Consider the following 27776-nt stretch of genomic DNA (forward strand, 5'->3'; position numbering starts at 1 on the left):
ACCTCCACTCATCATTTGCTGTAATACATCTTTGTTTTTTGGTGGTCAGGGAGATGATGGCTTCATTCTCTTGCTCTGTTCGTTATTCAGTCTAATTGTGTAACATAGGGACTAGGGTGATAAAGTGTGTTGTGAAGGGCTTGATCCTTGATGTCAATGAGAGTTTAGCCTAAGGTCTGTGTGATTTGTTGTTGCAGTAATTGAGGGGCCCCAGTCAGGGATATAGGGGGTTGTCCATAGGCACTGTCCATGCTTGCAGTCCAAGGGGGGTTAATAATCTGACCCATTACTTACGTTTCAATTACCATAAAGATTATGGATCACATTCTGCTCTCAGCTATGCTGGTGTAAAAGAGCCACTCCAGATTTACATCAGCACAGGGTGAGTGGAGAATTTGGCCCTGTCAGTCCAATTTTGTAAAGCACGGATCTCAATGAGAGCTGCGGGTGCTCGATGCCTGGAAGGACTGAGCCCACTTCTATGGGGTGATGACTGTGGATTCGGTGGTGCTCCTCAAGATAGCCTTAATCCCCTCAAGCCAGCCTAGCCTATTTCAAGCAAAACCATTGCTGCTGAGCCTTAAATGGCTGTGTGTGTTTGTGGTAAGTTCTAGTAATAACCTACAAAGCTGCTTCTTTCTGGGGAGAACTTACTTATCAGCTGTCTGCACACCTTGAGAAATAGGAACTTTCCAATAAGAATCCCTCCCCCTCACCTAAGGCATTATGAAGGGCAGATGCCATTAAAATATGGGTGAAATGTTTTGAGAGCCCCATGGGCTGCAGCAGTGCGAGCTTTTGGTGCATCATTGAGCTTCCACTTTACATTGGAGGGGCCTCCATGATAAGTGAGAGGCCTGTCTGTCAGCTATGTTCATTCTCTCCTTGACTTCTCTGTTAGATTGGCAACACGAGTGTCAGTTCATATTGGTTATGTTCTTTGTAATGTAGATACCTGTCCAGTGGGAAGTACAGAGATCATCATGATGCCTTTCATGTAGGGTACTGAGCAGTCAACAGATGATGTCAGATCACTACTGACCCGAGGTGAATTTATAGCAGTGACCTGAAAGAGAGAGGCTCCATATCCCATTATGTTTCTTGACAATAATAAAGTAGAACAATATGAAAAAAATAGATATAAAAACCAAAGACTGTGCTTGTCACTTAAATGTTACCTATGTTAAACATATAGCTAAAGAAGCAGCATGGTCTAGTGGGTAGGGCTGATCTGGGTTCTATATCTGGTTTGGCCACTGACCTGCTGTGTGACCTTGGACAAGTCACTTCTGCCTCAGTTTCCCCCCCATATTTTTAGATTAACTCTTTGGCGCAGGGATAGTCTCTTAATTAATATATGTATATACAGCACCTAGCACAATGGGACCTTGGTCTCCATTGGGGCCTTCAGGTGCTACTGGAATACAAACAGCAACAGTTGGGGTGAAATTTAACCCCGGAGAAGCAAATCCTTCTGGCTCACTTAAGCCCCAAAGGGACCCAGGGAAAGGGAGGTGAGGCACAGGATTTGGGGAGAGTATGGAGGGCGTGCATAATGCCCTGAAGTTGTGGAACCCAGCTCTGCAGGGGATTGCTGCCTGTTGTTTTAATATAAATATGCAAACTCTCTTGTCTCCAGTGAGGGAGTGTGGACCTCTCAGGCAATAATTGGTTCTGGTCAGTGGTTAATGAGCTCAAAGGGTGAGTATAGGTATTTGTTCAGTGTAGCATGAGAGTTGGGGAGAGAGGTCACAGTCACAATTGGAACAGGGGGACTCCAAGTCAACCATGCTAAGTTACAACCTCAGTAGTTACTCCTCACCTATTAGATGGCTATAATTGTTTGACCCTTGTATCACAGGCCAGCAAAGGCCAGTGAGTAAGGGTAAGACTGGGGAGAAGGAAGGAGGACTGCCTGGATCTTTGTTGGCATGATAGAAAGTTCCCTGTCTGAGTATTAGGTAGTTCCGCTGCCCCTTTAGCTGAACAGACGGGAGCTAAGTGTGACTAGAGGAGCTATAAAAGTAATCTCTCCCAGTAAATGAGTGATTAATTTTATATGTGCTGGACCTTGCAAAGAGAATGTGTGATGGCATTTAAGAACTGATTATGAAGCTCTGTGCTGTTTGGAAAATGTCATAATACTGCCACTTTGGACTCAAAAAGCTATTTCAAATAAGGTGTGGAGCCCTTTTAAAATGCAGAATCCAGGATAAAGTGTCCCCAAGGGAATGATAGTTAATTTCCCCAGTAGCCATTGAGTGTCATGTATGTCTCCAAAAAGCCACACTGATTTCTTGTATGGGAGACTTGTTTTGTAAATTGCTAAGATTAGCACAAGTAGCTGTTGTCTGTTCAAATGTCCAAAAGAGAGTTAAATTATTCATCATATGCACGTCCCAACACTGGAGACAATTGGTTGTCAGCTGTTTTCAGTGTTCCATGAGACTCCTTCTGTGTGACAAGAAGTTTGTAATGGGACCTATATTATTCCCCCATCCCCCTTTTTCTGTTTTTCATTCACCTCATTCCAACCAATATAATGTCCTATGGGCCAGGAAGGGAGTTATGGGAATGGTCATGGTGTTGTCTGGGAGACTGCTTCCTTGGCAGCCATGTGTCGCTTATTTGTCTCCCTATTGTCTGGCTCTGAATGAGGCAAGATTATGCATTTCATTCAGGAAACAAAAACAAGAATAAATAGAGAGGAAAATCCCCCAAAACAGTGAACAGTGCGAAGGAGGAGGGGGAAATTGTGTCACTCCCCAGGAAGCTGAGGGTTTTTAAAATGCCATTATGAGAATGGATTGAATTTCAATGTGGATGGAGATTAGCTAATGGACCATTAACAGAACAAGCGCAGAATAAAAAAAAATGTCAAAGAAAGGAGAGAAGCAACTGTCACTTTCAGAGACTCTTGCAGTGAGGCTCTGATGCAGGTTCTGTAGTGGCCTCCATTAACATGGTGGTACTGGATTGACAGCCCTTGAGAATGCCGCCCTCTATTCACCAAACAGGTGCAGCATGGGCAGTGGCACAGCTAGCTCCCCCACACTGCCCTATTACTGCGTTCCCCACCAACCCCCAGCTCTGACCGGATGAGTGACCTCTAGGATCAAGAGGTTAGTTTGTTCTCCATCCCCATTCATTCCTTGGCCTCACTCCTAAAGTGTTCAGAAAAGTTGCTAATCAGTACCAATTTGGGTGGTGTCTATGGTGTGGACACTTGTGGGCTGTGAGTTGGACTCATGGCTTTTGATTCTAGGGAGCAAAGCTGAATCCTACCCTGGTAACATAGGTATTGGAAGAGAAAAGGAGATGGGGAGACAGTGTAGATTGCTTTGCTTTTAGCAGCTACGACTGTTCCTTACCTCCTGGACTTGTCAGCACTTACTCTTAGTGCACAGTTGGCCTCAGTTCTGAACAGAAAACGTCACATACCCTGAATTCTTAGAAGACAGAAATGGAACAGGTCTGTTAGGTCACCTTGTCCCTCTCAATGCCAAGCCAGGACTGCACCCACTAAACATCTGCCGCTGTTTTGTCCAGTCTAGTTTTAAATATCCCAAGTGATTGGACTTCTGCCACTTGCCATGGGAGACTGTTCCACACTTTAATGGAGCCCACTGTCAAGGAGTATTTGCAGACCTTAGGTGTACTACGTTTGTATGGATCTAAATAATTCCTCTCCTTCCTTGGTGTTTACATGATCCACACATTTGTTGACAGTTATCACGCCTTCCCTTAGCTGTCACTTAGCAAAATGATTGCTTTTTAAATCTTTCATTGTAAGCCATCTCCTCCTCCCAGCCATCAGCCGGTTTTGTTGCTTTTCTGTCAGGGCCGGCTCCCGGATTTTGGCCGCCCCAAGCAGCCAAAAAAAAAAAAAAAAAAAAAAAGCCGTGATCGCGATCTGCAGCGGCAATTCGGTGGGAGGTCCTTTGCTCCGAACGGGAGTGAGAGACCGTCCGCCAAATTGCCGCAGAATAGCTGGACATGCCGCCCCTCTCCGGAGCGGCCGCCCCAAGCACCTGCTTGCCAGGCTGGTGCCTGGAGCCGGCCCTGTTTTCTGTGAACTCCTTGGAGTTTGTCAATATCTCCTGGTAATGCCCTGACCTGAAATGACTACAATATTCCAGGTGTTTGTGCATTCCAGCTGCTTAAGAGAGGGACCCTTATCCCAGCTTTTACATATGCCCCTTAAAATTGCATTAGCTTTTTTTTTACTGCCCTACTCTGTTGTAAAGTTATGTTTAATTTGCTCTCTGTTCCCACTTCCAAGTCTCTTCCAACATTAATGCTTCCTAAGTTTCTCCTTCCCATTGACTATTGGTGGGTTGGATTATTCTCCCCTGAACAGAGATTAATCTGCTTTTTTCCAAGTGGAATCACAGTTTGTTATTTTCAGGCACCTTTGTATTATTCCACTGTACTCATTGGGGTTCACAGCTCCTCCCAGCTGAATATCTGCAAATTTCATTGACGTGCTCTTTACTCCCTCTCTTAGGCCTTTAATGAAAATACTAAACGAGACTGAGCCTAACAGTGATCCCTATAGCACGTCGCTAGGCATCTCCTTTAAGCTTTGGTGTAAATTATTAACCTGTATTTACTGTCCTGCTGGTTTTTAGTCTGAATTACATGTTTGTATATCAGGCCATTCAAATTAATGTTATGAGTTGGGCTGGCTGAATTTTTTTTGTCTAAACTGCATTTTGTCAGACTTTTTTTTTTAAATAAATGAATTTTTCCATGGAAAAGTACCTATGTTTTGTGAAAACCACACATTTTTTTGGCTGAAAACTTTTGGTTTTAGATGAAAATTTTCAGTTTTTCAACAAAAAGTCAGAGTTTTCCACAAGAAAAGAACCCAATGTTTCAACCAGCACTAGTTGAGAACAAATTTTCTGGAGACATGCTAGCAATACCCAAATCCATCTATTGCTTTCCCTTGTCCACCAATCCTGTTATTGCTCATGATTCCATTATCCTCTAGAAGTTTTAGGAGTGGTTTTCCTATTTTACTCAGTTAGAAATTAATCATATACATGTGTAAAGTGCTATTATTTATCTGTCTTAGGTACTTATATGGCTCCCATTACCATAGTGATGGGAGGACAAGCTTTAGTGTATTTATCCTCACAACACCTCTGTGAGTTAGGAAAGTATTATTATCCACATTTGACAGATGAGAAACAGAGGCAGAGGAGCCTAAATGACTTGCCAGAGGTTACACAGGAAGTCTGTGATAAAGCAGGGATTTAACTCCAGCTCCCCACAAGTCCTAGGTTAACACCCAAACCACTAGACCATTCTCCTGCTCCACTGACACATCCATTGTGAATTCAGCGGTATTGCGAGTGTTATAAATCAGCACTGAACTTGGCCCAGAAATGCAAATATTCTTTGACTGCTTTACTTCAGGGTGCAAGGGTCTTTTTTAACCTTGATGTTAGGTTGTGTTGAGATGGTGTAGTCAGGTAAGCTATAACCTTACTGAGAACCCTTCACTCAGCATTAAAAAATGATTTGTTTTTCCTCTTACACATACCTCAAGAAATTTTGTAATTCTAGCAAGAACATAAACATTATTTCCCCCTCTTTGACAACATAAATATTAGAGTGTATTTGAAATCGGGAGGTAATGTAATAAACTATGAACTGAAGAGGTGTTTAGTTTTTTCCAGATAAAAGTATTTTTGTTGACATTAAATACAAGCACTTACTCTGTTTAAAGCTTATTACCTTATTTGCTGCCAACTACTAGAGCTTATAAAGTCACAGGGGAGGTTGTTTTGAGAATGTGTTCAGTCTGATTATTAGTGTATGGGTTTTATGCAAGTATGGTTTCCTTTTATCTGATACTATTAGCATGCTGCTTCTGATTTATATAGTTCCCTCTTCTCCTTACTTACTCTTGAAAACTGAAGGTGTCTTAGATGTCTTTCTTTAATTGAACATGTGTTAGAAAAATATAACTTCCTTGAATTGAAGATGAGTGCTGAAATGAAATGGAGTTGGTCTGCTGAGGCCCCTACATCAGTGTTTCTCAAACTGGGGTCGCCGCTTGTGTAGGGAAAGCCCCAGCGGGCCGGGCTGGTTTGTTTACCTGCCCCGTCCGCAGGTCCGGCTGATCGTGGTTCCCACTGGCCGCAGTTCGCTGCTCTAGGCCAATGGGAGCTGCTGGAAACGGCGTGGGCTGAGGGACTTACTGGCCACCGCTTCCAGCAGCCCCCATTGGCCTGCAGCGGTGAACCGCAGCCAGTGGGAGCCGCAATCGGCCGGACCTGCGGGCGGGGCAGGTAAACAAACTGGCCCGGCCCGCCAGGGGCTTTCCCTACACAAGCGGCGACCCCAATTTGAGAAATACTGCCCTACATTATTACTGCTTGGGGCATTTTTCCCAATCTCCTGACATGCTTTCTTTAGACCCCAGTCATCAGCAATTCTTTCTCACTTTGATTGGACACTTTCATCCCTTTCCTTCTCTGTCAGTTGTCGCACATTTCCAGTTAGCTAAATCAGGGCCATAATAAGGTTAAGTATTTAAACGAATACTTAATTTTAAGCCTGTGTGTGCTCCCCTACCCCATTCATCAAAGAACTAATGCCCCGATTCAGCCAGGTAATTCAGGGTGTGCAAATCCCAATGAAGTCAATGGGATTTCAGCACCATCTTAAAACTGTTATGTACTTGCCAAGTAGGAGTGGGATTAAACACATGCTGAAGTGCTTTGCTAAATTGGGCCTATCTAGTACATATAGTTAAAATGAAGCAAGTGAGATGCTGATATTAAAGACAGAAGGAAAGTCACAACTCCTAGGTCTTAGGCCTTGATCCAAAGTCCATTGAAATCTGTGGCAATTTTTCCATTGAGTTCAATGGGCATTGGATCGATCCTTTAGTTTTTGCATTAGTTTAGAATTGAAACTGGGTAAAAGTTTCAAAAGTGTCTCAAAGACTTAGGAAACACAGTCCTATAGAAGGACAGTGAAGTTTAAATGCCAACAGGATTTATAAACGTTACCTATTACTTGTTGTGTCCCTTTACAAAGAGCAAAATAAGTGTATTATTAAGTCTAAAATGACTATTATTAGATTAAAGGAAACAGCAACAAGGAAGAGACACAATAAAGCTTGGAAAAAAGAGAGCACAGTGTGTGTGGATGGGTGTATCTCCTTCGCACTGTCTGCAGCACCTCTGAAAATAGAAAATGGCTGCCCACATGACCCAGTTCAGGAGAGCATTTAAGCATTGTGTGTAAGTCCATCTGTATTCAGCAAAGAACTTAAGTGCTTGAGTCCTATTGACGTTTTGTAGCTACAGCACCAAGACTGTTAGATGCATAAGGCCAATTTGTGAACCCCTTACTCACACAAGTGCTCAGCAGTTACTCACACAAGTGCTCCTATTGACTTCAGCCAGGCTACTCGTGTGAGTAGCTACAGGGTTATTGCACTCACGCCCATTGCTTGTACAATAAACGTTCTGACACAGATTTTTACCAATGCTTTGGAAGAAGTCTATTAAGTATACTTGTCTGGATGTTCTGCCAGATACAGGATATCAATGACTCTCCTAAGTTTATAATGTTCAGGGTTTGGTGGTTTCATTTTTGAAGGTGCCTGTAAAGATAATGCTGGAATTATCTTGTTCTTTTCTTTTTTGGTGTATTTTATTTTGGTTAGATTAATGTGCTATTGCTGCGCAAAGTCCAATTAGAACAAAAACATAAAGAGTTATACACACACGGATCTGTGAAAGTATTCTAAAAAAAATGGATATGGTAAGAGATTACTCCATCTACTTACATAGTACCAGCTCCTTTTTAATGAAAACCTCCTGGCAAGCCTTAATGAAGATCTAATTCTGGCATGGGATTATACCAAGTTCTCGTTGCTCTTGGAAGCAGTTTTGGAGCTCTCATTTTCCACATAAATAGTAAGAAACCTGTAAATGATTGGGCTGTTTACCAAGGAGGCAGTTCTGTGTAGAAACCCACTGCAAGTGTACAGGATCACAGGAAATTTCAGGACAGCTAGAAGTTAGGGAGCCAAATTAGGTCTGCCCCCTGTTTCTTGGAGCTGTGATCTGGCAGAATTAAACCATGCATGTGCTCTCTCTCTCTCTCGTGTAGGTATATATATATATGTGTGTGTGTGTGTATATATGACCCATAGTGATATCTTTTGGTAAAAATAATATTTTTACTTTACAGCCTTTCAAATCTGAAATGAATAATTTAAATTAATCCAATGAAATTAATCCAATTAAAGTGCAACACCAACTAAAGCTTGGACACCTTAAAATGTTAAAAGAAAAACACAAGTCTCCAGGTGTAATAAAATATCATACTAATCCTACAGGAGATCAAAAATACTTAGAATAAATAGGGTTTATCAAAATCAGAGGTGTTATTTGGTAAGTAATTCCCTTCCCACCAGAGGACAGTCTGTATGTGGATAATAGGAAGTTTCAGATAATTGGGGTTTGGATAGATAAGACTCCTGTATAAAAATCAAAAGCACACTGTCTTTGCTGAGCATGCATAACTCTTTACATTAAGTGAGCTGTGTGCAATATGTGGAGAATACAGACCTATGTTTGTTTAATGTGATTTCTTGATGCACAGTTTTCATTACTTTCACAGTTGTGTAGTCTTTGAGGATTTGTTTTAGTGATTTCTAGCTTGGAGCATTTGTATGTAACAGTGGTACTGATATAAAAAAGGGGGACCAGCTCCGGTAACCAGATGAAAAGAGAAGCTACCACAGCTATTTGTTTCAGGGAAAAGGCCTCCATTAAAAAAGGAGACAATCAATCACTTGTGAGTTTCCATAGTAAAACTCTACACAAAAATCAGTGACCAGAACTGTACAGGAACCAGAATTTCCAATTTGCAGGAAATTTAATTTTTAGATGTTTTTCTAAACTAAATTTAATCAAAATTGAGATGTTCCCCTGGAAAGATTTGATTTGAAGACATGGTATTTTCTGATGGAAAAGTGTTCCATCAAAAGAAAATTTGACGAGCTCTGTAAGTGACCATGAGAACTACAGAGAAACATTTGCTTTTCTCCAAATGTATCCATCTTAAAATATCATAGTTGAATATTGGCCAAAATAAGCAGGTAGATTCCAAAATAAGTCTCATCAGGAGTAAGCATGGAATGAAGAGGACTAAAAAACTTTACCTGGAAAATGTCTTAAGAGTAGAACTCGCCACATTCTGAAGGAGGCACCTGACTGGGGAAAGAAACTATGGTCAAGAAATAGATTCCAGACCAGCAACACACAAGCCCATAATTAGATACAAGATTCTATGAATACGGTTATGTTTTAGTTACGGGTATTTTTGGCAAAAGTCATGGACAGGTCACAGGCAGTAAGCAAAAATTCACGGCCTGTGATCTGTCCCTGACTTTTACCCTGACTAAAACTTGGGGGTGGGTGGGTGGCATGGCTCAGGAGGGTGGTCCTGGGGGCACCGTGAGGGAGGGGGGAGGGGAGTCACAGCCCAGGGGCGCTGCGGGTGCTGGGGGGGGGGGGTATTGCGGCCAGGGGGGTGACGCGGGTGGTGGGGTTGGGGCAGGCTCCCTACCCAGTTCCTGGGAAGCGGTGACCCAGCTCCTAGCTCCATGTGCTGCCTCCGCTCCGCCCTAAGCCCTGGTTCTTCAGCTCCCATTGGCTGGGAACTGCAGCTAATGGGAGCTACAGGGGCGGTGCCTGCGGGCCGATGCAGCATGTGGAGGTAGGAGCTGAAGGAGGGCAGTTGCTGTTGGCCTTACACGGAGCCCCCCCCCCCGCCCCAGGTAAGCACCACCCCAGGCCCCAACCCTCAGCCCTGAGCCCCCTACACCCAAACTACTCCTGCTCAGGGGTGGGGGCGCCCGAGACTGCCTGAGCAGCGGCCAGTGTGCCTGGCCCAGGGGCTGCCTGAGCTGCTCAGGTGGCCCCCGGGCAGGGCCGGCTCCAGGCACCAGCGAAGAAAGCAGGTGCTTGGGTCGGCCAATGGAAAGGGGCGGCACGTCCGGGTCTTCGGCGACGGGTCCCTCAGTCCCTCTTGGAGCGAAGGACCCGCCGCCGAAGAATGAAGCGGTGCAGTAGAGCTGCCGCCGAAGTGCCGCTGATCGAGGCTTTCTTTTTCTTTTTTTTCCCGCTTCGCCGTTTGGGGCGGCAAAAAAGCTGGAGCCGGCCCTGTCCCCGGGCCAGGCGCACCAGTGCTGCAGAAGTCAAGGAGGTCACGGAAAGTCACAGAATCCGTGACCTTCGTGACAAACACGGAGCTTTAACTATGACCATTCCTGGAAGAGATGGCAGTCTGCCAAAACTGGCCAACTGCAAAAGATCTGCTTGTTTAGTTAATCTTTCCAACATCAGGCTTTAGAGAATGAAAATTAGCACTAATAGTGCAGTATACATCCAAAGGGGCTTGGGAAGAGCAGCTCTTTACTCTTTATCAGTGCATCATGGACTTGCACAGTCTAGTCCAGTCGCTCTACTTTTCAGTGCCTTCTTAGAACTGGAAAACTTGATTTAGTTCCAAATCAGCATTAGTTTCCTCCAGCTACATGTACATTGATGTGGCAATGCACTAAATACTAAAAGAGGCACTGTTCAATTTAGGCCCAAATTTTCATGTTTTTAAATAAATTGACATGAAATAAATTCTCTCAGCTTTGTGTACGTTACTTCACAGAGGGGAGATGTAACTCATTAATAAATCACTAAGATAAACGATGTTTTGCATAAGTGCTACGTATCATATAATATTATACTTTGTTATTGTGTTGCTTGTACTGTGGTAACGCCTAGGAGCCCCCGTCATGCAGCAACACCCCATTGTGCAGGGTGCTGTGTGCGAGGTGGAGGTGCTGTGTGTAAGAACTCTGTGTAGCTAGAAAGCTTGTCTCTCCCACCAACAGAAATTTGTCTAATAAAAGATATTACCTCACCCATCTTGTCTCTCTAATATCCTGGGACCAAAACGTATATAAGAACACTACAAACAAGTGCCATTCAGATGCAGAACAAAAAGATGGTCCCTGCTCCAAATTATACCCAGTCACACTGTCATTGATTTGTATTGCGGTAGTGCCTTAAGGCCCCTAACTAAGATTGGGACCCCATTGTGGTAGGGCAGAGGTGGAAAAACTACGGCCTGCAGGCCATATCAGGCCCACGGGACCATCCGCCTAGCCCTTGAGCTCCTGGCCGGGGAGACTAGCCCCCGACCTCTCCCCCGCAGCCTCAGCTCGCCGTGCCACTAGTGCTCTGGGAGGTGGGGCTGCGAGCTCCTGCCTGGCAACGTGGCAGCATGGCTGGCTCCGGCTGGGTGGCACAGCTGCCAGTCCTGGTGCTCTGAGCGGCATGGTAAGGGGGTAGGGAGCAGGGGGATTGGATAAGGGGCAGTGGGTCCTGGGGGGCAGTCAGGGGAGAGGGAGCAGGGGACGGTTGGATGGGGTGGAGGTTCTGCGGGGGCAGTCAGGGGGCGGGGAACAAGGGGGGTTGGATAGGCATGGAGGTCCCGGGGGGTCTATCAGGGGGCGGGGGTGTGGATAGGGGTCAGGGCAGTCAGGGGACAGGGAGCAGAGGGGTTGGATAGGGGGTGGGGTCCCGGGGGGCGGTTAGGGGTGGGGGGGTCTTGGGAGGGAATGGTCAGGGGACAAGGAGTAGGGGGTTTGGATGGTTTGGGAGCTCTGAGGAGGGCAGTCAGGGGGCGGGAAGTGGAAGGGGGTGGATAGGGGGGTGGATAGGGGGTGGGGGCCAGGCCGTTTGGGGAGGCACAGCCTTCCCCACCTGGCCCTCCATACCGTTTCAGAACCCCGATGTGGCCCTCAGGCCAAAAAGTTTGCCCACCCCTGTGATAGGGACTGTGCAGACAGTTAGAGACAGTCTCTTTCCTGAAGAGATTACAATCTAAATAGAAAAGACAGACCAGAAGGAGAGGCAGAAACACAGAACAGGGGTGGCCAAAGATTACACTGCAGGCTCAGCGGTTGAGCAAGTCCTACTCTAGTGCACCTATCCACTGAACCAGGCTTCCTCTATAACTATTATATAACTCAGGGGTCGGCAAGCTTTCAGAAGTGGTGTGCCGAGTCTTCATTTATTCACTCCAATTTAAGGTTTCGCGTGCCAGTAATACATTTTAACATTTTTAGAAGGTCTCTTTCTATATCTTTAATATATAATTAAACTATTGTTGTATGTAAAGTAAATAAGGTTTTTAAAATGTTTAAGACGCTTCATTTAAAATTAAATTATAATGCAGAGGCCCCCAGACCGGTGGCCAGGACCCAGGCAGTGTGAGTGCCACTGAAAATCAGCTTGCATGCCGCCTTTGGCCCGCGTGCTATAGGTTGCCTACCCCTGATATAACCTGTACTGTCCTCTATTTCTAGACTGCAGACCTCTTCATGACTCTGGTGTTTGAGCTTCGAAGTCTCTCTGCTGATGCTTTAATAGGCCTTTGGCGTAGATCTTCGTTTAAATGCAGGGACAACTGGTAAGACCCCTTTAACAGTGAGCAGTTGTATTCTTTTATGGTAAAGAAATGTATTTCCTTTACCTTTATTTTGATCAGATCCTACACCAAAATAGTTGTTACGTTCTGCTCTGCTCTACTGTGGGTCTCTCATTTCAATGACAGAAAGATGATGTTCCCCTTCAAGCATGTAGCTCGATAACTTTCCAAGGTATGTATCAGTGTCTTCAAGCAAATCCAAGACCCACTTCCCACAAAGCCAGGTGATTTCTGTGACAGAATATAGTGATAAGTGCACAAGACTTGCATAGCTCTCCAAAAGAAAGGAATCTGCTGGCTCATATTTGAAATAAGTTTCTCAAACCGCCAGTGGCAAAGCCCTGCCTTGGGTTCACAGTTATGTGTTTTGAGATGTGCTTTGAGACAGGATCAACGGTCTTGTAGTTAAGATGCTGGATTGGGATTCAGGAGATCTGGATTCTGTGACCAGCTTTTCTACAGACTCCCTGGACTCCTTGGTCAAGTCCCTTGATCTCTCTGGGCCTCAGTTCTCCATCTGTAAAACAGGGATAACAACGCTTCCTTTCTCCCATTTTTTGTGACTTGTCTGTTTAGACTGTAAATGCTTCGGGGCAGGGAAGGTCTCTTACAATGTGTTTTTTGGAGTGACCTGAACAATGGGGGCCCCCATCTCTGTTGGGGCCTTTAGATGCTGCTGTAATATAAATGATAAACAAGGTAGTGTCTCCTATGAGTGGAACACTATACAGCCCCTGCTTATATTTTGCCACCTAGCAGGTCTGATTCTCTTCTCTTCCAAGGCCAGAAGGGACCATTGTGATAATCTAAACTGACCTGTATAACAGAGGCCATAGAACTTCCTAGAGCAGATCTTTTAGAAAAACATCCAATCTTGATTTTAAAATGGTCAGTGATAGAGAATCCACCACGACCCTGGGTAAATTGTTCAATGGTTAATTACTCTCACTGTTAAAAATATATGGCTTATTTCCAGTCTGAATTTGTCTGTCATCTTCCAGCCACTGGATCGTGTTCTACCTTTATCTGCCAGATTGCAGAGTCCATTATTAAATATTTATTTCCTAGGTGGGTACTTATAGACTAATCAAGTCATCCCTTAACCTTCTCTTTGTTAAGCTAGATAGACTAACTCCTTGAGTCCATCACTATAAGGCATGTTTTCTAATCCTTTAATCATTCTCATGACTCTTCTCTTCATGCTCTCCAATATATTAACATCCTTCTTGAAGTGTAGACACCAGAACTGGACACAGTATTTCAGCAGCATTTTGCACCAGTGTCAAATACAGTATCAAATAATCTCTCTACTCCTACTCAAGATTCCCTTGTCATGCATCCCAGGATCGCATTAGCCCTTTTAGCCACAGCATCACACTTACGTTCAGCTGGGGGGGCTTACGTTCAGCTGATTATCCACCACTATCTGCAAATCTTCTTCAGAATCACTGCTTCCCAGGGTAGAGTTCCCCATCCTGTAAGCGTGGCCTCCATTCTTTGTTCCTAGATGAATACGTTTACACTTAGCTGTATTAAAACACATATTGTTTGCTTGCGCCCAGGTTACCAAGCGATCCAGTTCATGCTGAATCAGTGACCTCTGACCTCTTCATTATTTACTGCTCCCCCAATTTTTGTGTCATCTGCAAACTTGATCAGTATTAAACTGGTGTAACTCCACTGCCTCTAGTGGTGTTGATTGTGACTTACACCAGCGGAGTTTAAAAGAGGCTCAGGCCCACAGAGTCAAAGTCAGCACAGCTGTATGAATGTAAATGAAGGCAAGAATTTGGCCCAGAAGTCTATAGGGAATGGGTGTATACAAATGAATTAAATACACTAAATGAGTCCATTGAAAACAGTACAAATAGGATGGGAAGAGGGAGCACATAGAACAGGATTTCTGTTTCTGTTTCAAGGGTATTTTATGTGTATATTCTACAATTCCCAATTTTATGTGTTTTGGTATTTAATGCCAGTGCTGATAATAGAAGTGGCCACTGTTAATGGTATTAGTGTAAAGCCTTTTCCGCTAGAAACACCCTGTCAGTGCTGGTCATTGATCCAGCACAGTGTTCAGTGTTGCCTTCTCTGTCCACTTCCTCGCGAAGAGAATTTTCCAGCCATTCCAGGAACAATACCAACGGGAAGCTCAGGTCATGCTTCCACCATCTGGATGTAAATCAAGATTTATGTTGTTAGGCACCGGTCATAATGGAAAAATATGGAAAATCCCACTGGGAACATTATGAACTTTCCAATGTGGAATGAATTAAAAGTGGCAGCTGCTCCTGATGTGCTTCATTAGAGAAACAAATCTTGATTGATGTTCATCAAAGCTGATGTGTTCAATTTGTTTTACATCCATCTGTAGTCTGTTCCCAGATTAACAGTGTCAATTGTGCAGGAAACGTGATTGGTGGAGTGGAGGATGGGCTATTTCTGTGTGTGTATGAGGATTTTCCTAGACACTGGGAGTCCAGCTATTTTTGTTCAGTTCCTCTGTGTGGTGTGCTTCTAAAACATTGGCTCAGTCTTGACATTTTTGCATGACCAAACAAATCATTTTTGTTTCAATTTTTATGCGTCTTGTCCAGCTATTCCTCCTCAGTTAGTATAAATCAAACGATCTGGAAATTATTCATACGTGTTGGTTGGAATCAGGGCAAGGAGAATCCTACCTTGGTGAAACCTTGGACATTGTCAAATTATTATTGTTGTGGGCACATTAAAAGATTCTGAGGTTTGGTCTAGTTCAAGGTAATTACAAAACAGATGCTTAACCCAACATGATTAAACCTTTTGAGGCTGCAAAATTGGTCTGGAAGAGACCTTATATTAAAAAAAGGTTTTCTTATGAGATTTCTGCCACTTCCTCCCTTCAGTCCTACCAGAAATACCATGAGAATAGCAGAGGAAGGTGAAAAAGAAAAATAATTTTAAAAGTGAACAGAACTTTTGGATTCTTTTTTTTTTTGCAAAAGTTTTGGTCTGTTCACTGATCCAAACCAGTTTACTGAACACTAAAATTAAATCCTTCCTAATGGAATGTTCTTTCAGCAACAATGCTGACTGCATGCACGGAAGGTCAAAAATCCCTTTCTAGCCTTTCCAGAGCTGACTTAAAAAAACCCTCAACCAATGTCCACAAAAATGTGGTCGAAAATGCTTTCCCAGTTTTGATTGAAGAAACTTTTAGATGGAAATTATTTCCTTGATATAATCTAGAGTTGAGCTTCACTCACAATGTTTACAGCAAGGTCCAAACATCTCTGATATTGGGACTGGTTCAGATCTGAGGGTTTGGATCTTTGATAAGGCTGAGGCTACACTATTGTGGTCAATTAGTTTGTCCCTCAACTTCAGTAAGAGTGGGATCAGGCCTATAATCTTGTTTTTCTTCCTCCTTCCAACAATGTGGGCTTTCCTAGCAAATACAAGTAAATATATTGAGAACTGCAAGCATAGAAACAGGCATTTAATGTGCTTTCAGGCCAAAATATTATCTAGCTTAGACTAAATTTTCTGTACAGCTGCTCTGGATTTGTAACAATGGTTCATGCTTCACTTGACACAAACTTGAAAAATTGGCATTAACTCTACATTAGTTATAAGAAAAACTCTAAATCACTTAATTTCTCTCATGCTGACAAATATTATTCTTCAGAGAAAAATCACAACTGCAGGTCATCTTCTGCCCATAGCAGTCTAAGGCTTTATCTACATGGGAAACTCTTACCAATTATACCAGTATAGCTACACCAGTATAGCTCCCTGTGTGGACATTCCTCTTCTGCTATACAAATGTCTTTTTTCAGTTTTCCCAAGTGACATAATTCTGAACCGCAGACTTAAATGACTAAGATTTGAGACATTTCAGTCTTTAGGTGCCCAATTTGAGACATCTTAGAGGAGTCCTTTCTTGAAAATCAAGTCCCTTGAGGAGAAGCAAAAACTTGGGATGCCCAGATTCACTAGTCACATTTGAAAATCTTGGCCTAGGAGGTACAGTGCTGCACCCATTTAAATACATGCCAAACCTCCCAGTGATTTTTGTAGGGTCAGGATATGCCCCTAAGGATATGCCCCTTAGTTTTTTAGTGGACTTTTATTTCCGTTGAAGCAACCTCAGTCTCAGGAAGACAGAAGGCAAATATTCTTTGACTCTTAGGTACTTCAGTTCATGTAGATTTTGACATTTTTCTGTTGTGTTTCAGGCAGCCGCTAGTAGATGCTCTCCCATCGTGTGCTACAGAGGCCTGTGTTGTCCTGATGAAAGAAATTATTGTTGCAAAAGAAGTGGAGGAGGACAAAATGGAATCTTTCCTTTGGTCATTGTCATTCATTCCTGAACCCACCACAGGCATGATCGACTCTCTTGCTGTGAGCAGACCAGTTTTTCATTTTATCATTAAAGCCAACTGTGGGGAGGGCTAGCTCAGTGGTTTGAGCATTGGCCTGTTAAACCCAGGGTTGTGAGTTCAATCCTTGAGGGGGCCACTTGGTCCTGCTAGTGAAGGAAGGGGGCTGGACTTGATGACCTTTCAGGGTCCCTTCCAGTTCTGTGAGATAGGCATATATTATATTTATTCCTAGCCTTGGCATTTAGACTATTAGTCTCACTCCCACTCAGATTTACATGAAACTCTGCTTCTGGAGGTGATTTTAGTGATGTGTTCTGGGAGTGGACTGAAACTACCAGCTCATTTCATGTAAGACTCCAACAGAGGGTGCAAACAGCCTTTAGTTCCTGGGGTTTGATTTGAACCGGCAGTGTAGAGATAGGAGGGAAGAGACTGAACTGGCCCCTCAAGGATGCTCTCTGCAGGTCAAGGTAGAGGTTCAAAGGTAGGACAGTGTGAGGAAGCTGATACTATTACAGGTTCTGCTGTCCCTGTTTTTTGGATAGAGGCTTCATTCTCCAGTGCTGTTAATTCAGCACCTTTTTAGGAGTATTATAATTAACACCCACAGACATTCCAGGCCTACAGCTGCTTTTCAGATTTTGACTTGTTAGTTGATTATATGTGCTGAGTATTCACATTTTTATAGTGTGGTTTTCCCCTAAGGTAATATGTAATGCAGTCCCTTTGTGGATTATGATGTACACCATGCATTTCAGCTCAGAATGGCATTTGTCACCTTTCATGTGTCATTTTCCAAGATTTGGAGGAAAGGATACAGGGAATTTTACATACACCCTAAAGGGCTTTACTGCTCTATGGTTTTTACATTTGCACAGTGCCCTCTTCTTTGGGCTTCACTTTCTGCAGGACGCTGTTATTGAAACTGCTGTAAATGGGCGTTTTTTTTAGTGATGGGAGGGCCTCAAAGGATTTGGTTCAGTTTGTGTGCTTCTCTGAAGAAGTAACCAAATTTCCTGGGTATGCAAAATTGAGCTCAGGATTGAGCTAAAAATTGAGCAAACTGGCAAGGTGTTTGCAAGATTCCAAGTACTTCCTACATCTGTGCAGACTGGAATGAGCAACCTGGCTTGTAATATTTCTACTCTGGGATCATGAATAGAGGTGGGTGGGTGTTTTTAAAAAAGAGAGAGGGTTATTGCAGCATACTGGGCAATTCTCACTTAGTTTCCTCTGCCTCAGCAGCATTACTCGTGATTTGTTTTTTTTTAGTGATTGGAAAACAAGGTAATAATAAGACAGCTGGATAAAATACATAGTAGACCAAATTCTGACCAAGGTACAAAATGTCCCAAACTTATCTGTGGAAAAATGGCCATTGTTCCACAGCCCCTGCAGTGAACAGGGGACCAGGCATAGGAAGGGAAGCAATGGGACATGTTATACCCTTAGCATTTCTTGCTAGTTGACATTTTTTTCTGACTCATTTAGTCAGTACACAAAAGTCCCATTGGACTTATTCCAGTTTTCAGCTATAATGAATCCCAAATACTCTGGTGAGAAAGCAACATCAAGGCCAGATGGAGCATGTGGAGGCAGACAAGAAAAGCTTGCACGGATCCTTCTGCCCACAGCCAGCATCAGACCAAAGTGTAGAAATTACAGGCTGCTCCTGATTGGGGTACCCTAGAATCTGGCTCCATGTGTGTGTGTTGTATCTCATAGCCATTGAAGGGAGGAAGGAGGGAAATTCTATTTCTTGCCTTTAATGGAGTGGGGAAACGTAATGGTTCAGAAGGCAACGGCCCTGACTTACAGCAAAATCTTCTTGCTGGGTTTAAGCAGGGGGATTGTGACTTATCTGTGCCCAGTGAATGAGCACTTGGGCCTGGTACATTCTTCCTGAGGTTGTCCTGTTCCATTTCAGGTGGGGATAGCTTAATAGCTACTTCTGTAGCTTACTGTGTTTGAAAAGCCTGAGATCACTTTGAGGGAAAGTCAGCAATTGCAAATTATTTTTAAACAGAATAAAATAACTGCCTGGGTCTATTTGGCTTGGCAGCAAAGGGCCCACTGATTGGTCAGACTCATGAAAAATCATTCTCACAACTTGCTGTTCCCTATCAAACAATTACAGGCCAGGATAATAAAGCGCCGGCTGCCAGAGCTTTGAAGGCTTTCCAGAATTCCTAGTTGAGATAATTCATATCCAGCTCATTTAGTCTTCTGGGTCATCACTTCAATTATGGGATTTTCAACAAAACCATGTTTACTTCAGGGTGTATGGAAATATGGGGTTTGACTACAGCTTTATTGGACAAATAGAAACATATTTTGTGCCTTGGACCCACTTAGCTTCCAGTGCTCCTCTTCTCCAAAATGCCTGTAGTTGAGAAATGTTTACAATTCATGGCAAGTTTGTGTACTGGGAAAGAATCTGCTAATGATTATGGAATGCAAACAGTTCAGAGTAGGTTCCCATATAAACACATGGGTTCTGTTCCTGAAAACACGTGTGTCTTTTTACTCATGCAAGTGCTCATAATGAAATTTATTGTATGGTATGTTAAAATATTGACTGATGTGCATAAAATGAACAGCTCTGGTAGATGCACATAAATTCATTACACACTGGCCTCATAAAGAAATGAGGCTGAATTTGTTTGTGTCGTTAGAATGCTAGGACTATAACTTTCTATGCAAAGTCTCCCTCCCTCCCTCCCTCCCTCAGCTATAGCTTTTTTCAGTCTTTTGCTTCCTCTGGCCCTTCTCCCTGCTCTTCTCCCTCCAGATGCATTTCCTGTTCCATTTCTCCTTCCTCTGTCCACCCTCTCCAGCTGCTCTTTCTCTCCTTTACTCCCAGGATTCTTAACAGCTGCTCTCAGTGTGCAGGTTGGATCTGGGTTTGCAATGTTGCTACTTTTAACTTTCTATTCAGAAAGCTAAATTGGGAGAGGTTTGAAAAGTTCTTGGCTGATCTTTTATTACAGAAAGAGCAATCAGAAACTGCTTGATTGCCAGTGAGTGCAGCAGAGACCTGCTACTAGAGGGCACTTTTTAAAATTGTCTGTGCTGAACTGCAAACGCCAGTTGTTTTCTAGGAGAAAAATAACATACCATTCTGTCAGGCATTAATCTATAGGTATTCACATCTAGGGGCCCTGTTACAATTTTGTATATACAAACACCAACCATTTATTTATCATATTTATTTATAATAACTGCTTTTACAAGAAAGAACAAAAGTAGGGTCTACACGAGAGCGCTCATGGTGTCTCTCTCTCCTACAGAGCTGGCTGCATCTAAAAAACAGCAGCTGCCAAAGTGGCAGGAAGAGAAAATTTCAGTAGGGGGGTGCTGTAAAAAGAAAACAAGTCACAAGAGATGCAAACTGTGCATAACCATAGGCCTAATCTTGCAATCCTTTTGGCCTCAACTAGTCCTGGTCCACTGAATTCAATAGAATTACTGGAGTAGTGGTTTTCAGGATTAAGCCCTGTAAGATATGTGGGTCACACTTTATATTTAGGTTCCTTTTATAAAAGGCTAATAAATGATTTATAGGTGTTGTAAGCATATTACAGACATAATTAGCATGCACTTATATAACTATCTGTAATACACTAACATGTGTTTTAGGTTATTTGTTTATTTATTATTTGTATTATTGTAGCACCTAGTCCTAGACCAGAACCCCCATTGTGGTAGGTGCTTCTGGTTATAAACAACCTGTTGGACACAATAACAAACTAATAAATGGTTAATAAATTGTTATAGTCTTGTATTATCTTTTATAAGCTATTTATCAGTGGAAACTTAATATAAAATGTGACTCGTGAAATACTGCACTATTGCTATACCTCAATAAAAGTGTAGGTGATAATGTTACAGCCAATCTAAATTACATTCTCACTGCACTGGTATCCTTAATTTAAAGCACTCCCCTGTTGAGAGTGCTGGACAATGGCCACTTGTATTAATCTCCTCCATGCACTGTACAGCATCTTTGCATCAAAAGCTTCTATTTGCTACAGCTTAATCTTGACTTGGAGAGCCCATTGCTATGGGGACAGGCAGTATATTTTGCAACATAAACAATGTGAGTGTTCTAAGCACTGGGAGTGTCTTGGAATGCATTTCACTATAGAATGGCCTTGAGTCCTCTCAAGGATCATACTAATTCAGTCTTCACTTAAGCATATGAGAGTGGTAGATTTTTCTCCATATCATCTGGGGTTTTCCTCTGAGTCTCCCCAGCATGTTTTTTTATTAAAACCTTTCAAAGACACAATAGTCAGTATTTGAAAATGGGGGTTATTTTCTGTGGCTTCATAAGAGTGTATAAGGATGAATTAATTAATGTTTGTAAATCTCTGTGAAGATGTACATGCCATCAGAGTGCTCGGGGTATTATAATAAATATGAGGCTTACAGTTTTTAAGCCGCCTGTCATTCTTGTCTTGATTTACAGCCTTTGCTGCAGTCACCAGGAGCAAGTCAGAGTGTCTTCTTAGGAATAACTGCTTTGGTGCATCACTTTTGTTCAGCTAACAGCGCCTGTGACCGTCTGCCTGCAGTACAGATGGTGACAAGTATTCTGGAAGGATACTTGGGAGGAAACTGCACCTTGCAAGAATCAGGACTCAGCCAGGTAACAGTCATTTAGACAAGCATGGAGTAACCCCGAAGACAAGTTTCAAACAGCCATCCCTCCCTTTTTCTCCCTTTAGACACAATCAGAATAAGAACCTGTACGATGAAAATGACATGCAATGGAGTCTGGAGTGAAAATATGGATACCTTTTGAATCTACAAGCAAATGTTATTTTACTCATTTCAGCTATATTCTTTGGTAGTACATATGGCCAAAAGAGGCTTGTTGGACAGAAAAGAGTTGCTTTCATGGATATTCGTGGGTATTCAGACAACAAAACCTTTTAGAAAATTGTCTAAAAAGGCACAAGTGTGTTGGATCTTTTTTAATCCTTTCTACAGATTTTAAAATTTTATTTGTAACATATTATTTTAAAAGCTGTTGGATATAAAATGAAAAACCTTTTAAAAACTACAGATACCACGAGAAATAATTTACCTGTCCCTTCTTTTGATTGGCTTCATGCAGTTAGTGGTAGCTGTAACATCATAGGATGATGCACTCTGGGGAGTCACAGCATGACTGGAGTTGACTAGCATGATGTTGAAGGACTTGCCAAGGAAAGGGGAAATGATATTGTGTCTGTTGATTGTGTGTGATTTCTCTGTTGGACTGGGAGCAATTCAGCCCATATTTCTGGATTCTTCATTTTAACTGCACTTCACCTTTAAAGAAATATCTTCCTTCTGTTTCACCATCCTCCTAAGCTCCTTCCTTCTCACCCTTAGAGACCACAGTGACAGTGTACCAGATAGTTAGTAAGTGTAGCAGGACCCCAACTGCTATGCTAGCCGAGGTATTTTGCACCTTCCAGAATTTAAGGTCCCAATGTGCAAAGCACACTTGGTTTTAGTTATTTTTTTCATATCATCTGAACAATTTGTCACTCTCAGTTCTGTTACAGCAGTTATTTAAACACCAGGTTTTATTTTATGGAAATTTCAATTGAGCTTTTAAGATAAAAATGTCATTCCTGAACTTTTTTGACTGCTCCTGTGGGCAATAGAATCGTAGAAGGCAGATGGAAAGACAGGCAGGAAAAATCTGTTGTATGAGGTTATAGAGTCCATTTTCCTAGGGAGGGGCAGAATTGCTCCCTACTGTGTACCTTCTAGTGCTGTGCCTAGATAAATAACTCGGGCAATAGGGCTTCCACCATTTCTCTTGGGGGACTATTCCATAGTCTAATAGCTCTCACCATTAGGAACTATTTCCTGAGAGTAAGCCAGACTTCTCTTAATCTCTTCAACATGCATTTCTGACTAAAGCTGGGTTTCTTTTAAAAGGCCGTTCAAATAACGGAAGGGCTTTTTCCTTAATGTTACATGCATGAGCTTGTCATGAAAATAATAATTTACATTTACAGTCCTGAAGCATCCCAAAGGACTGTACAGAATCTGGCCAAGATGTTCAACACAAAGCAAGGCACCTAAATAAAAGTGGCTTGATTTTTGAGACCCACTGAAATGCAGCCACCTCAGGAGAGGCAGGCCAGGCACCAGCTGAGCAACAATATGGCGCAATGGGTGCAGGGGAGAGGATATTTTTGGCTTAGGACAATTCTACTAAAATGGCCATGTCATCTTTGATATCCATGCACCATCGAAAGAATCTCATGTCTCAAGCCTCATCATAAGCATCCTACATTAAATAGGGTCTGAGTCTCCTTTAGCTCACACAGTTACAGCAGTTTCTGACACGTTTTAACTCTGCAATTACTCCTGAACTACACCGGTGTGTGTGTGTGTGTGTGTATATACAGCACAATTTAGCTAAGAACAATGCAAGGTGGGTCAGCCTATGAGGAGTTGAACTTATGGGTATAGGGAGTCTAGGCATAGAGCTTGCTATTGAAAAGTCGTCATTTTCCAACAGTTACTATGTCCATTGGTTTCTGAAATTCCTCCGGTTTCCTCTATACTTAGTATAGGAAATGACCGTGGTAACATTGTGGTAAATGACTTAATCAACCATGGCATTCAGAACCCCAAACCTTTACCACTAAGCATTTTACCTTGCAGCGTTTTGATCTATAGATAATCAAACTGAGACATAGCTTTCATATATTTGAAAATCGTCCCCCTCCCCTACTTGTTGCATTGTCTGTGCCTTCACACTGAAATTAATATGCACTGTATCTTTTGGATACTTTTGCAGCATCACAGTTCCAAACCAAATTTCATTTAAAAAGTGCTATATTGTTTATAGAAGAGCAAACTATGGGAATGTACGGTCTTGTCTACACCAGGAAGGGTTTGCCAATTGACCTATAGTGGCAAACCCTCTAAGGGCATGGCTACACTTGCAAGTTAGAGCGCATTAAAGCAGCCTCGTGCGCTCTAACTCACAACCCTTCCACACTGGCAAGGCACGTAGAGCGCCCGGATTCCGTGACTAGAGCGCTCCTGGTACTCCACCTCGGTGAGTGGAATAACGTTTGATGCGCCCCCGCTGGAGCACCGCAGCGCCAGAGTGGACACCCTGGTTTGTTAATGCGCTCTGATTTGCCTCCAGAAGTGTCCCACAATGCCTGTTCTAGCCACTCTGGTCATCACTTTGAACTCTATTGCCCTGCGCTCAGGTGACCAACCATCAGACCCGCCTTTAAATTCGCTGGGAATTTTGAAAATCCCCTTCCTGTTTGCTCAGCAAGGCGTGGAGTGCTCTCAGCGAATCTTTCCAGGTGACCATGCCTCCATGCGCCAGGCGATCCCCAGTATGGAGCAATGGCGAGGTGCTGGATCTCATCAGTGTTTGGGGGAGGAAGCTGTCCAGTCCCAGCTGCGCTCCAGCCATAGGCATTATGATACCTTTGGGCAGATATCAAGGGACATGATGGAAAGGGGCCATGACCGGGACACACTGCAATGCAGGGTTAAAGTGAAGGAACTGCGGAATGTCTACTGGAAAGCCCGCAAGGCAAGCCGCCACTCTGGTGCTGCCCCCATGACCTGCTGTTTCTACAAAGAGCTGGACGCGATACTTGGGGGTGACCCCACCTCCACTCCGAGGACCACCATGGACACTTTAGACCCCAGTTCAGCAAGGCAGGAGGAGGAAAGTGGGAGCGAGGGTGTTGAGGAAGAGGAAGACACCCCGACATCCCTAGATACTTGCAGCCAGGAGCAGTTCTCAAGTCAGGAGGAAGGTAGCCAGTCATGGCAGCTGGTGCTTGGGGAAGGACAAACACCAGAGGAGGTGCCCGGTAAGCGGCTTTTATTTTGGGAAAGAAGTTATTCGGTGCAGGCTCTTGGGGCAAGGAGGGTTAAGGCTGCATGCATGCCTAGATGCGGAATAGGGTGTCGATGTGCTCTCACATCGCGGTAATCAGCTTCAGTGATCTCTTCAAAGGTCTCATCCAGAACTTGGGCAATGCGCTTGCGCAGGTTTCTTGGGAGAGCTACTGTGGTCCTTGTCTCAGTCAGGCTAACATGTCCGCGCCACTGTGCTGTGAGGGGTGGGGGACCATTGCTGCACACAGGCAAGCTGAATTTGGGCTATGGCAGAAGCTGCATTGTAGTAGAAGACCCTCCCTTGCTTTCCAGGTCACCCTCAGCAGGGAGATATCTTCCATGACGAACTCCTGTGGAAAATGTGGGGACAGTGTTCAGTATAGGAACTCCCTGCAGCTGTTGGCTCTCCCCAAGGCACAGAAACCCAGAGGACAGTACGGCCATGAAACCATCAGTCCCCCTTGACTCACTATTTTGGGGCTCCCGTGGGTTACGTCCGCTTGCTTTGCTATTGTGTAGACTGTGCTTGCCCTTAAGTACGGGGGAATCATTGCTCTGTCTGGTGTTGCATTTTGCCTTTACAGATGCAACCTTGAGATCTCAGTCGTCCATGTTATCACCGTCCGAGAGGCTGCAAAGAATCAGGAAGAGGCCAAGTAGAAGCAAAGAAGTCATGCTGCATGAAGTAATGCAGCAGTCCCTTAACGAGAATCTAAAAGGGGTGAAGGGAGAGTGAAAGGAGGAGGAGGATCTACCAGTAGAATGAAGAGTGCTGGCACAAAAGCGTGGTGCTCCGGCAGCAACGCACGGATTGGCTGATAAGCATCATGGAGCGCTAAGCGGACTCAATCCAGGCACTCGTAGCCATGCAGGCAGAGCACTACCATACCTGCCCTCCCCCCACACCCGCAGCTCTTGTCCCAAAACTCTTTCCCTTGTGCCACCATATCACCTCCAACCCACTTTCCATCACCATGCAGTATAGCCATCCTGAAGTGCAACACTCATTGCACAGCACTCCAGAGAGGAACGCTGAGTATGATAACAGGACATATGCAAATCTGTGATTGTACTGTTCCCCACCCCATCCCCTTGCCCCTTCTGTTTCCCAAGCAGTTGTGTTTCTTTTCAATAAATGGATTTTTTCCTTTGAAAACATTCTTTATTATTGCATAAAGTAAAAGATACCTTAGCCCAGGAAAGCAACAGGCACTGCAAGTCAGCGTAGCAAACACAGATTCCTTCTAACATTGGAACCACTGCACTTCACTCCTGTGCAGGACACCAAATATTACAGGTGGCTTTCAGCCTCAAATTGCTCCCTCGAGGCATTCCTAATCCTTGAAGCCCTGTGCTGAGCCCCTCTAATAGCCCTGCTCTCTGGCTGTTCAAATTCCGCCTTCAGGTGTTGAACCTCCGAGTTCCATGCCTGAGTGAATCTTTCACCCTTCCCTTCACAAATGTTATGGAGGGTACAGCATGCGGATATAACCGCGGGGATGCTGTCATCGGCCAGATCCAGCTTCCCATACAGAGATCGCCAGTGGCCCTTTAAACGGCCAAAAGCGCACTCCATGGTCATTCTGCACTGGCTCAGCCTGTTGTTGAACCGCTCCTTGCTGCTGTCAAGGCTCCCTGTGTAGGGTTTCATGAGCCACAGCATTAAAGGGTAAGCGGGGTCTCCAAGGATCACAATGGGCATTTCAACTTCCCCTATGGTGATCTTCTGGTCCAGGAAGAAAGTTCCTGCTTGCAGCTTCCTGAACAGGCCAGTGTTCCAAAAGATGCATGCGTCATGCAGTTTTCCGGACCTGCCTGCGTTAATGTAAATGAAACTCCCAAGGTGATCCACAAGCGCCTGGAAAACCATAGAGAAATACCCCTTCCGAGTAACGTACTCGGAGGCTAGGTGGGCTGGTGCCAGAATTGGAATATGCGTCCCATCTATCGCTCCTCCGTGGTTAGGGAAACCCATTTGTGCAAAGCCAGCTACAATGTCATGCACGATACCCAGAGTCACGGTTCTTCTGAGCATGACATGATTAATGGCCCTGCAAACTTGCATCAACACGATTCCAACGGTTGACTTTCCCACTCCAAACTGGTTAGCGACTGATCGGTAGCTGTCTGGAGTTGCCAGCTTCCAGACTGCAATAGCCACCTGCTTCTCCACCGTCAGGGCAGCTCTCAATCTCGTGTCCTTGCGCTGCAGGATAGGGGTGAGCGCCATCCCATGAAAGTGGCTTTTCTCATCTGAAAGTTCTGCAGCCACTGCTCGTCAGCCCAGACTTTCAGGATGATGTGATCCCACCACTCAGTGTTTGTTTCCTGAGCCCAAAAGCGGCGTTCCATGGTGGTGAGCATGTCCATGAATGCCACAAGCAATCTCGTATGCGTGTCGTATGCGTTACTCGAGTCGATATTGTCGGAGTCCTCACTGTCAGTTTGGCTCTTAAGGAGTAACTCGACTGCCAAACGTGATGTGCTGGCGCGGCTCATCAGCATATTCCTCAGCAGTTCGGACTCCATTCCCGCAGACCGAAAGGGAAGACAGAGCGCGCAGTACAAAAAATGTTGAAAGATGGCACCAAATGTGGACAGAAGCCCAGGGATGCGAACTGAAGCATCATGGAGTGTTGGGTCAGGACACAGAATGCCCCTCACCCCTGGAACCCTTCCCACGAGCCTCATTGCCAGAATGGGAAGAGGTGCTCTGTGAGATAGCTGCCCATAATGCACCGCTCCCAATGCCGCTGCAAGTGCCTCAAATGTGGCCATGCCAGTGCGCTTGGAGCTGTCATTGTGGACAATTTCAGCGCTTTCCCTACAGCGCTTTCTGAAGGCTGGTTTAACTCAAAGCGCTCTACATCTGCAAGTGTAGCCATGCCCTTAGGGGAGCTGTACTTTATACTAGTTCCCTGAATGAAATAAGTGATATAAGCATATGGACTCTTTTGCCAATGTAACTACATTAGCTTTTGCTGGCACATTGCACTT

At 44.1% G+C, this 27776-nt stretch overlaps 1 protein-coding gene across 1 annotated transcript in view; it reads left to right on the plus strand.

Annotated features, from left to right (window-relative positions):
• Positions 1-27776, plus strand: part of LOC117884128 — a 189630-nt gene that overhangs the window by 28803 nt on the left and 133051 nt on the right. The window contains exons 9-11 of the mRNA XM_034784275.1: positions 12407-12510; positions 16746-16911; positions 21364-21543. Of these exons, the coding sequence (XP_034640166.1) occupies positions 12407-12510; positions 16746-16911; positions 21364-21543 (450 nt within the window). The remainder of the gene's footprint in view (positions 1-12406; positions 12511-16745; positions 16912-21363; positions 21544-27776) is intronic.

Source organism: Trachemys scripta, chromosome 10 (genome assembly GCF_013100865.1).
Source record: "Trachemys scripta elegans isolate TJP31775 chromosome 10, CAS_Tse_1.0, whole genome shotgun sequence".
Lineage (NCBI taxonomy): Eukaryota > Metazoa > Chordata > Testudines > Emydidae > Trachemys > Trachemys scripta.